Raw genomic sequence first — 11,896 nt, forward strand, 5'->3', positions numbered from 1 at the left:
CAAACATATTATGGTATAAAAGATAATGCCATTATATACAAGATGTCACTTCTGTAGCAATGAGTATATGGCCAAATAGGAGGTAGCAGATGTTTTTCTGAAATTGTGGCATAACAGCTTCATCCCAACAAAAATTCCATAAATGTACATACATTTTGCTTCTAGCTCTGTTGTTGATTTGCTGCATTGTCTCCAAAAGTCAAATTACTTCATTTACTGATGGATGTTTTTCTTCCATGTTATCAGTGTTCTTGAGGTTTTGTTGATGTTGCTGTGACATGGGGTATGGAAAGTGTAGGGCAGAGCATTTGTATTATCCTCACTGTATGTGCGTTCATTATATGCATACATTTTGCCTGGAGAATTTTGTCCTCTATTTTTGAAGACTGTTCTTGAGGTTAAAAAAGAGCTTTTTAACAAAACAAATGTAAGCAACTATTCTTTCAAGATGGAAAGTGTCATTGAACTATAAGATTAGATAACTTTTTCCTACAAAGACTGTTGAAACATGGAGTACTAAAGGCTCCCAAGCAGTTTATTTATGTAGAACCTTTGAGGAAGTGTGCTATTCTTAATGTGCAGTGTACCATGGCAAGCAAGCAAGCAAGCATCCTATTGTTTGAATGAGGGTATATTTTGTAAAAATAACCAAGTCGATGCAATCTTTACTAAACTTCAAATTTAAAGATCATAAATGTTGTCAGATTTGAGATTTTAAAAGTGACATGTATCTAAAAATAAATACAAACTGAAACTATTCAAGTGGGGGTAATGGTAATAAAAGCAAAGAAACATTAATGTCAGTGGAATGGTTAATAATAACAATTTAGTACTTTACCTGGAGCTGCCTTAACATTAGAACTTTCAAAGATAATTAATCTTTCACTCTGGCATGCTTTTGTAAGTGTGTTAGGGAACTATAACTCTCATATCACACACTGGGAAATGAAAAGGTAAAGTGAATCAGCTGATAGTTTTGGTAGGCAGTTTGCAGTAAGGGGTTCAAATGAATGCGTTCTTGGTTCCTGTTCTCTCAAGAAAACTGCCTCAAACTGAGAAAAGCTTTATACCTTTGGCAGATGCCCTCTGGTAAATCTGATTTTGTCTCTGAGAGACACAGTCAGTTAGAGAGGATGGTCCTGGCAAAACAGAATATGCACTTTCATCTCAGTCTCTGCAGTTAACCCCTGGAAGCCTATGTCACTGATAAAAGACTGTTTTCCACAGAAATGGTGGGCTGCAAGTAGATGTGGTGGTACAAGCAGGCATTGTCTGCTGCCCTCAGTCTAAGGTGAAGGGTAGCTGGGAATAGTAATGTTTTAAACTACCCCAACTAAACATGCAGGGCAATGTGTGACAGCCCTGAGCTGTAAAAGTTCCCATAGCATTAATAGATGCAAATAGATTTTTTTTTTCCTCTAATACCCTTTGAAGAAAAATCTTCTGATCTCTAAATGTAAGACCAGTAGTCTTATCATTCTGGTTTAGTTTTTACATTTTATTTTAATAATGACTGAAAGCATTTGCTTTTCAGCTGCCAGTGAAGGAGGAGCCAATGTATTTACTGTGTCATACTTCAAAAGCAGTGCCTACCTGGCTCAGTCCCCACAGCTGTACAAGCAGATGTGTATATGTGCTGACTTTGAAAAGGTTTTCTGCATTGGGCCAGGTAAGAAAAGCATTGGTTTGTCCAAAGTTTGAAGTGTGCACTGATGGCTTCTAGCAGCTGTGGTACAAATAAGAGCACACACACACTGGAAACTTCAAATGGTTTCACTTAATGTATAGTTTCACTTACCAAACACAAATTTCAGTTGGGATGACTAATTTAGAGTAAAGTTGACAAAGAGGTTGCTGCAACAAAACTAAAATGCTGAAATAAAGGTGAAGTACTGCTGTTCTGTGAGGAGGAAGAATAGAGTTACATTGGAAATTGATAACATGATGAAGTTAGTAAAAAGTGGAGCAACACTGTTGTTACTGAAGCTATAGTTTCCTGTTAACTATGAGCAGTAGTTGCCTTTAGTTGCCCAGCAGTAAGCAGTTAAAATGGGTAAACTAGGTTTTATGTACTTCAGATTGCATATTAGTATGTATTTATCCTTTGCTTTTGTATATGTAGTAAACAACCTTACTTATAAAATGCACACTTTAAACTAAGGTGTCAGTAAGTAACAATCAAACTATTATTTTCCAGTCTCACAATATCTCTTCTCAGAAGCTGCTACGAAACAGCCTCTTTAGGTGGTAAAACAGGGGTAATAAAAAAAGATGCAAAGAATTCAGAAGGTCCTAAATTTCTTGTTACTTACTAACAAATGAGTCACAGTTTATCAGAAGACATGTTGATATTAGTCATAAGTCTGAAAAAAAACAAAGCCCAGAACACACACACACACGTGCACAAGTCCATTTCCTCTGAAAAAGACAGTTTTCAAATCTGAAACGGCTTGTCTGTTTTTTCCCCCCTCTGTCTGTTGGTCTAACAAGAGTTGGTGCCTTTCTGCAAGTCTTGTCTGTCTTGTATCCTTTGAGTACCACAACTACAATAATGCTGTCACTGTTGTTACAAATTATGCTCTGAGGCAGTTAGTTTTCTTTTTGTTTTTGAATGAAAACTGTCATGTCTAAAGACAGCATTGTCTGCCTGATCCAAATGCTGATGTGATTGATTGTCGGTGTTATTTGCCAAATGAAATGATAATCACAGATCAGCTAGAATTTCTGTTGTTTAATTTTACAGTATTTAGAGCTGAGGACTCCAATACACACAGACACCTGACTGAATTTGTTGGTCTGGATATTGAAATGGCTTTTAACTATCACTATCATGAAGTGGTAGATGAGATTGCAGATACCTTGGTACAGATATTCAAGGGACTTCAGGAAAGGTAATGAACCATTTCCCATTTCATGAGCATCTTCATACGTTATAGATCTCTTGCACTGTGGTATGAAATGGGTAAGCATTTTGTCCTCAGTTTCTCAGGTAATCTTTGGTAATCTGATTAACAATAGAACTTCAAAACAAACATTTTTGTTTTGCTCTCAACCATGTCTTTGTAAATGTAAATGTCTTTGTGCCTGTCTTTTAAAGTTCACTTAAGCTGTAAGTCAGTAAACTCTTTTTTTAGGCTGAGTTCCATCTCTAGACTATGCTAGCTTGCACCAAGAAGACTTTTTGTTTATTGTTGAAGGGACTTCTTGACAGAAATGCTCCATTATCAATTTAAAACATCCTTCTTTTTGTGCCAGGACAGGTAGACTGATTGTTCTACTTTGAAATTAATGTTTACTATCTAAGAAAGTTTTTCTGAATCAAGTTTATTGTGACAGCCTGCATCTCTGCCATGGAAACAGCAAGGATTATTTTCCATTTTTCACAGTTTAACTCATTAAAAAGCCAGGCTAGAAGTTTAGGCAGTGGTTTTCATTTGCTTACAAAATAGACTGTCTTGCCTGGAGAAGTGAAAATGTTTTCATCTATCTAGAAGGAAATTTCTCTTTTATAGTTGAAGTAGGATATTACTCAAATCAAAGAAGACCCCAGGTAAATATTACAAATCAAAGAGATGATTTCTTGATGTCTTTACAGTGGAAATTTGACCTAGTCAATTATTTCTTATGAAAGGAGTAAAAGAGAAGTAAGAGTAAAATAGTAACATGTATGTCATTGAAGTAGATGCACTAACTTACACATAGTATTTCCTAAGGACTGTACAGAATTTCTCCAGTGCCTTTGGAAGTTTTTTATGTTGCAAGAGGGACCTCTTGTGGCAAAACTGTATTGTCATTGCAAAACTATTGTACATTTCTTGATTGTTCTGTATTTTGCTTCTTTTCTTGATTCTTAATCTGTAGATTCCAAACTGAAATTCAGACGGTGAATAAACAGTTCGCATGTGAGCCATTTAAGTTTTTGGAGCCAACTCTGCGACTGGAATACTGTGAAGCTGTGGCCATGCTTAGACAGGCTGGTGTTGAGATGGGTGATGAAGAAGATCTGAGGTACTTTGGCAGCACGCAAAGGAGCCAGAGTCTCGTGAAAGTAGTAGTAAAGTGTCAGTTTTGTACTGTGCAACTGACAGCCCTCAAGAAAGAACCACAGACTTTTAGAGGAATAAACAGTACTCATATCCAGGTCTCTTGACAAATGAATGGATAAGAAAACGGTCCTTTCTTTTAAAATAGACTATAAGAAGAGATGTCTGCAAAAGGGATATGCCAATAGGAAATAGACTGCAGTTCTTCAGTAATCAGAATGTGGTGACTAGGGAATAGTTGTATTAAGAGCAAGAATATCTTCAGGTATCAGTTAATGTAAGGGATTTCTAGGACCAATACAAAATAATTAGAAAAATAAGTAAATATACTTTATTTCTGAAATTTCTATCTGCACAGTCAAAACACTCAGAAACACGAAGTCAGTCTTCTCAAGGGCAGGGTGCAGCAGGTCTGTAGCTGGAAATGTTTTTAGCTTCGTGAAGTATATAATCAGTTCAGGTTGAAATCACTGAATTTTAATGGTGATAATCTTTTTCAGCACACCTAATGAAAAGCTCCTGGGACGCCTGGTAAAGGAGAAGGTAACAATTATGTTAGAATAAAGAAATTTGTCCTTGCATCTGAAACCTGATGTCAAGGAGTCACTGGATTGGTATAAATGCCTGCTTTTTACACAGTGATTGAGAATATGTATCTTGGAACTTGCAGAAGCTGTGAAGAGTTTGTGATTAGCAGAAGCATTTTTAAGTGTCTGACTGCATTCTCATTTTGACACTGCTTATTTAATCTGCTGACAGTCTTTGTTGTTAATAACCTGGTTCAAACCATTTTGAATCTTTTCTATTTCTTTCTGGCATCTGTTATACCAAATGTACCAAACAGGATAGTACTAGGATAACTTAAAAAACCACCAAACCAGATTTTAACTAAATCTCTATGAGGAGATGAGATCTTTTGCAAAAAAGAAATCACCTTTTACTACAGCAAGACATTTTACTGCTAATCCTTTGTGATTTTACACTAGAAGTAGTGTTGGGAAACTGAAAAATAAGATACCACTTTTAGTCATAACTATGATTTTTTAAAGGATAATACTGTAAAATTTGTGAAAAGGTATCGGAAAGTCTTATTTTCTTTCAAAGATTCACTGATTGTGTATTCCTCTTGGAATTAGTTCTTTGACATCATTTTCTCTTGTACTAACTGTTTTAAATTGCCTTCTTTCAGTATGACACGGACTTCTATATTCTTGACAAATATCCTCTTGCTGTGAGGCCTTTTTATACAATGCCAGACCCAGTAAACCCTGTAAGTAAAATTCTTTGTTGTTGTCAGTGGGTTTTTGTTTTTGGTTTAAACTGTGGGCATAACATGGCAAAATACAGAAAGTACATTTATATGAGCTGCTGTTAGAAGTGAAATTTAGGTCAGTGTTACATGACTTGTAAAACGTTTACAGTTACTCTTCACTGCTGAAAACACACCAGAAAGAAACAAATCTATCTAAAATTGGGAGAGCTTTATGAAGAGATATCCATGGTCAGAGCACTGCTGCCATCACTGAAAAGAGGCAAAAACATTCTTCCAGGGCAACAGACCCTGTGACAGAAAATATGCTCTTTGACATTGTTAGAAATTTCCCCATTTTATTCCCAAGTCCAGGATAAATATCTTTAGAGCATCTTTTGCTGGGATAACTACATGCAAGTGTAATGTTTTTTCAGAGAGCGTGTGGATGAACTTCAGCTTTTTAGACTCCAGTCTAATGAGAGCAGTCAAAGGGCTGTTATTCCTGGGCAGCCTCCAAGTGCATTGTCCTCTCACTGCACGACTTTGGATCTCATAAGTGAAGTTACTGGGAGGTGCATATTTGCCACCTAAGGATGGAGCAACTGTAAGGAGGAAATAAACTCATCTTTGGTTTTTTTTTCCAGAAAAACTCTAACTCTTATGATATGTTCATGAGAGGGGAAGAGATCTTGTCTGGAGCTCAGAGAATTCACGATCCTCAGCTGCTGACAGAAAGAGCTCAGCATCACGGCATCGGTAACAAGTCCAAAAAACCACGGAGCTGGATTTAAAAGAATAAATAATGATTTGATTTGTTTCTTTTAGAGGAAGAATTTGGGGTAGAATTTATTATGTGACAAGTAGTGCTAAAATCACAGAATCTCAAGGGCTGGAGGGGACCTCGAAAGCTCATCTAGTCTAACCCCTCTGCCAGAGCAGGACCCACAGAGTAGGTCACACAGGAACTCATCCAGATGGGTTTTGAATATCTCCAGAGAAGGAGACTCCACAGCCCATCTGGGCAGCCCCTTCCAGTGCTCCCTCACCTCACACTGAAGAAATTCTTCCATGTGTTTCTTTGGAACTCTTAATGTTCCAGCTTGTACCCATTGCCCCTTGTCCTATCATTGGCCATCACTGAGAACAGCCTGGCTCCATCCTCCTGACACCTACTCTTTATGTATTTGTACATTCATGAGATCACCCCTCAGTCTGCTATCACAGTACTGTTTCATTCTTAATCCATTTAATTCTGTCTAACCATTTTAATCTAGAGTGGTGGTGTTAAGAAACGGCAATTCCTTGATGAAAAGGAATTGTTTTTGAGGACTTAGAATTTAATGCAGGAAATACTTTCAAGAGAAGGAGGGTAGACAAACAAGTCCTGTTCGATTGTGCCTTTATACTCTCACAAACTTTTCACAGAGTACTCTTGCAGTCTCGCTTGGCTGTCCTTTTTTAAATCTTGAACTAAGCAAATCATCAAGAAGTGTCCATTTGGGAAATGAAAAAAATCCCAACAGATTCAGCAATGACAAGGCCAGCCAATAGTAGAAGAGTAAAAAAGGAAATGGGGTGGAGATCAAAAGAGTAAAATGTAGACTAAAATTACGCTTTCAGTGAATGTCAAAGTGAAGTGACAAATAGGCAGTAGCCAAAAAAGAGTCGCTCCCATTGTAGCAAGATGGAAAAATCGTTGTTAAATCTTTGCTTTCTCACTGCAGTTTTTTCAAGTCACCACTTTCTGTGAGTTACAATGAATACTTGGGATAACTTCCTCAGTTCTGGAATTCCTTCCCTGTTTAAGTTATTAACAGAAGTACAAAACAACATTGTTAGAATTTCAGGAAAGTCCTGGATAATCGATATGTTTAATGAGTTAAACCCCACTGTTAGTTTGTAAGTTCAGTTGCTAAATTTTCTGTTGGCAGTCTTCTAGTCTCTTGTATGTTTGGCTTGGAATTCTTTGAGCAGATGAGAAACATAGACCTTTTTTTCTCTCTAGATTTGGAGAAAATAAAGGCTTATATCGATTCCTTTCGCTTTGGTGCACCTCCACATGCAGGTGGTGGGATAGGTAAGTACCTGTTGGGGTTTTTTTGTTGTGTATCAGCCTAAGCTAATTTTAACTGCTCAGTCTGAAGCAGAGTTCAATGTGAAATTCAGAATAGTACCCTTGTTAGCTAAATGTGTGAGGCTGTTTATCCTGGAGGATTTAAGGAGAGCAGCTAAAATGTTAGTATCATCATAACATAAACAGGAAAATATTGGTAGCACGGTCTAGCAAGTTTAAAAAGTAGATGATCACAAGAAAAAAAATGGTGATTTATTCGCCACACACATCAAATGTGACCAGTGAGGAAAACTTAAGCAAGAAAATACTGTATTATCTATGGATTTATCATGGCCTACTGTACCAGGAGCCACCTGTCTCTTATTGCATTTGATGAAGCTGTTCTGCAGTAAGGAGAAATAAGTGATCCTGTCTAGCTTATTCAGTGATTAGACTGAATGTCACTGATCAGTTTGGCTGATGCTAATTGTTTCAGCAGAGATTGAGGCTTCATGTCGTGGGTGTGAGTGTTTTACATCTTGAAAAAAAAAGATCTATTTTAGACATCTTAATAACAATTTACAGTATGCACATGGCTTTCATTAGTAGCATGAAGTCAGTTCATGCATATGGAAATAGGATGTTTTGTAGGTCCTGATCAATAGACACAATTTCTTTGATTCAGTCTTTCTGCGTTTGCTTTACCTTTTTAAAGTATATTTATTACATTCTCATCATGTTCTCAGAACAACTTAAGTATGCCTTCAGAAAATGCATATGATCTGTGATATACTATTGAGACAACTGTTCCGAAATACCTACATCAATGATCATTCAGTACTTGTGAGCAGAGGCGATGCAGCATTTGCAGATGATCCAAAATCATGTAGGCCAGTCAGAACTGAAATCAAGGAAGCTGAAGCTACATGTCTTCTGCAGCATAAATACTCCTCATGGTACATCCCAAAGGTCAGGCCAAGTACCAGCCAAAGAGGAGATGCTGTGAGAATTAAGAGTGGTTTCTAGCTGTTTCAGATGGAAACCCTAATAGGAGGGCAGTGTGTGAAAACTAGTATGCATCTGAGTTTCACCTGGGCATGGCTGGGGTGTGTAGGTAGCCCTGTGGATTAGGAAATCCTTTCATGTTCCATGGTGCACACATAACCTCTAGGAATTCAGGAAGAAAGAACACAATGAGCAGTGAAATATTTATTATCAAGATATCGGCAGATAGTTACATGGGTGTGTATTGCTGAGTCTGCATTTTTGTACTGCGGAGGGTTTGGATTAAACTTCCCCAATTGTAGGTTTTTACTGCAGTTGCTGATGGCACTCTTGTCTCTTACCCTGAAGTTGTTAATGTATTTGAGACACAGTTCTCCCCATTACCCACCTCCCATTTCAGCTTTCTACACCATCTTTCTTGAAAGTCCAAAGTGGTTCAGAAAAGGGTCTGCAGTACCATTGCTTATTGGTCCAGGTTCCAAATGAAGCAGAAGACACTGTGTGTAACGTCCCATTTTTGGTTCTAGCTCCTTTCTGTAGTAGGGACACGCTCAAGCACAACATCTCAGTCTTTGCTCACAGCACTGTGTGCGACTGCCTTTAGCTTCTCAGGAGTTCCCAACAAAAGACTTGACTAGACTGATGGTCTTTTTTGTTGTAGGGCTGGAAAGAGTAACCATGCTGTACCTCGGGCTGCATAACGTTCGGCAGACCTCCATGTTCCCACGGGATCCCAAACGACTGACACCCTGAGCTGCTTTGGGAAGTCTGAGATCATTTGCAGATATGATACAATTGCAAGCATATCCCCTGCTACTGATGAACCTGTATTGATCTGAGCATTATAGTATGCAAGTAAAAAACACCACAAAAGATCTCATGTACTGAAGTGCCACAATGATTTTTTTTTTTATCCTTAGCTTTTTATTCAAAAGAAACTATATTAACAGATCAAGACTCTTTGTATTGGCAGCTGTGGATATTTTTAATGAAAATGTGATACTTGGAGTTAGTGTTCCAGTGTCACATTGAATTGTATCATGTTTCTAAACATTTTAATAAATTATGCAATAAAAATTCTGCATTTTTAACTTCTGTCAGCAAGATGGAATATTCTGAAATACAGAACTGGCTGAAAGCTAAAATAACTGGATGCATGCAATTTAAAAACCAGGAGGAAACCAGCCAGTTGTTAATTTACATGAGTGTCAGGTAGTGAAGCAGGTGAGAAAAACAACATTCTTAACAAATGTCTTCATATGAAATTGTGAAAATAGACTGCAATAAATCTCACAAAGTAAAACAGATGCAATATCTGTCTTTTTGGTTTGTGATACCCTCCATAAGGATTGGTTTGGGGTTTATTTTTAATGATGCAATAACTGCCTAAAGTTTAAACTTTTCTGTCTTCTTCCTTTTTTTTTTCTTGGAAGTTGTATACAAGCCATAGGCCTGTTCTTTATGTAATGTTACTATTTGAGAATGGCTAGAAGGTTACACACACACATGGAATACACAAGGGATATATGTCATACCTGTAGAAAATAATGCCAGTGAAAGAAAAGCAAATCATGTACAGTGACCTATTTCAAGGTTGGTTTTTATTTAATTTATAAATGCTGTGAACAGCCCAGCTGTGGCACATTTAGAGAAATTAAGTGCTTCTGTAATTCAAAGTACTTCTAAAATTCTTACTAGACATCCCTTTTCTCAAATGAATCACTCACTTGAACCTCCTCAACTGGCACCGCTGCGCAAAGCTACTTCTGTTCCCCCACCTCCCACCCCAAAGGATGTTCCTTGCATGTGGAGAGGAACCAGTGTTTCTGAAACTTCCTTTTACAGACTGCATCTAATAGTTGTTTTTCAAATTTAAAACACTTCTCTAAGTGCAAAGGATTAAATTCCTTACTTGGGCTGTGCAATAGGGTTACTCTACCACTTATACATCTTTAATTCCTGACTTAATTTTTATTAGCATATTACATGATAAAGCTTTCAATAGGAGGTATAGTTTAGACAGTCTGTGTTATTGTTGCTACCTTGGTTTTTAAATGTCAGGGAAGTCACATATCGGTTTGGCTACAAAAAGGTCAGTGAGGCTGAGTAGAAATTGTGTAGAATTCCACAAAAGGGCAAATCATCCTTTGCAGCTGCCATTGAACAAGACTTGATTTTAATGTTTTGTGACAAGCGTTCTCCATTAGAAAACAATCACACTAAAGGTCAGTTAGGGAAAGTACTGGAAATGTGAAAGTTAAACTTTGTTCAGAAGTCACACCATTGGAGGAATAACATACTTTGCATCTTTGCTTCTGAGTCTGTAGTAATTAGTTTACACCGTGGAATCTTCCCCAAATTATTCACTTTAAAATCTTAGTGTACCCAGTTGTACTTAACAAAGCTAAGTGGATGATAAACACAGCTTACCATCACAGACTTCGTACTGATGAATCCAACTTTCAAAACAGTTGTTTATTCAGCTAAGCTCAATTGGAATTAATTGCCTTTGTTCATATGGAACTACTAATGTACTCTACATCAGAAGTGCATCTTTCTAACAAGGGGCAAAATTACTGGCTTGCATTTTAAGCCAACAAAAAATACTCCAAGAATTATGTTTCTTGGTCTAGATGTAGCAGCAAATAAATGCTTGTAACAACTGTGCTTATCCCACTTCTGAAGAGTTACTCAAGCTCATGTTGTAGTTTAATTTTTTCACAATAGCTGCACAAGAACAAGAATTCAGATGGAGCCCCGATTCCTTTGCATGCAGAGACCTTTGATGGAGTTCTTCTTAGATAACTGAAAATGATTACAATCATAAATCAAAATGCATTTGTCCTGAGTGTAAACTTAACAGGATACTTTGGTGGGAGCTGCACACTGTAAAAACTGATTTTGAACGTAGCAAACAGTAATTTCAGAACTTGGTTGCTTTGAATAGGTAGCAACTCTGCTTTGGTAGTTCTGGAAAAGTAAACCTGTATAGTCCTTTCTTTTCAGTAACTTGCTGGAAATTGAGCATTTCACATGGAGTACACATTGCTGCTTCTCCACGAGTCAAAATGGTTTTATTTCCTTTCATAATATACAGATGGTAATTAGAAGTGTTTAATGTTTTAAAAGGAAGCTTAAAGGATACAGGTAAGGAATAGCCAGGGAGTCATCTGCTCAAAACAAACATAAAGCTTCATTTTGCTTCTGAAGTTTAACTACAGCATTTCCCTGTGAAAACCCATCTGTGCTCCCTGAGCTGTCCAAATCTGCCCAGCAGGAAAGGAGGACTCAGGCTGTTCTTTTGGAAGTCCAGGACAGTTTCCCCATGGCTGCACACACGGTCAGGGTGAAGCCCAGTGAGCAGCTGAACACCACAAAGCTGCTTGCTCCTTGCCCAGTGGGCCAGGGGAAAAAAGTAAAAGCAGGAATACTTTGTGCCAGGCCAGTCGATTCCAGGTGTGCTGGACTCTCCTCCACATGAAAGCAAACTGTGGCCTGCACTCCGTTGCCAAAGGGAACGGGGAGAAGGCATGGGCAATATCT

At 37.7% G+C, this 11,896-nt stretch overlaps 1 protein-coding gene across 1 annotated transcript in view; it reads left to right on the plus strand.

The window, feature by feature from the left end:
* DARS1 (aspartyl-tRNA synthetase 1) overlaps positions 1-9,657 on the plus strand; it is a 41,449-nt gene extending 31,792 nt beyond the window's left edge. Inside the window, exons 9-16 of the mRNA XM_062004680.1 lie at positions 1,535-1,669; positions 2,744-2,891; positions 3,862-4,008; positions 4,544-4,586; positions 5,233-5,313; positions 5,940-6,051; positions 7,301-7,372; positions 9,015-9,657. Coding sequence (XP_061860664.1) covers positions 1,535-1,669; positions 2,744-2,891; positions 3,862-4,008; positions 4,544-4,586; positions 5,233-5,313; positions 5,940-6,051; positions 7,301-7,372; positions 9,015-9,106 — 830 coding nt within the window. The 3' untranslated portion in view covers positions 9,107-9,657. The remainder of the gene's footprint in view (positions 1-1,534; positions 1,670-2,743; positions 2,892-3,861; positions 4,009-4,543; positions 4,587-5,232; positions 5,314-5,939; positions 6,052-7,300; positions 7,373-9,014) is intronic.
* The last annotated feature ends 2,239 nt before the right edge of the window (positions 9,658-11,896 follow it).

The sequence above is a fragment of the Colius striatus genome, chromosome 11 (assembly GCF_028858725.1).
Source record: "Colius striatus isolate bColStr4 chromosome 11, bColStr4.1.hap1, whole genome shotgun sequence".
Taxonomy (NCBI): domain Eukaryota; kingdom Metazoa; phylum Chordata; class Aves; order Coliiformes; family Coliidae; genus Colius; species Colius striatus.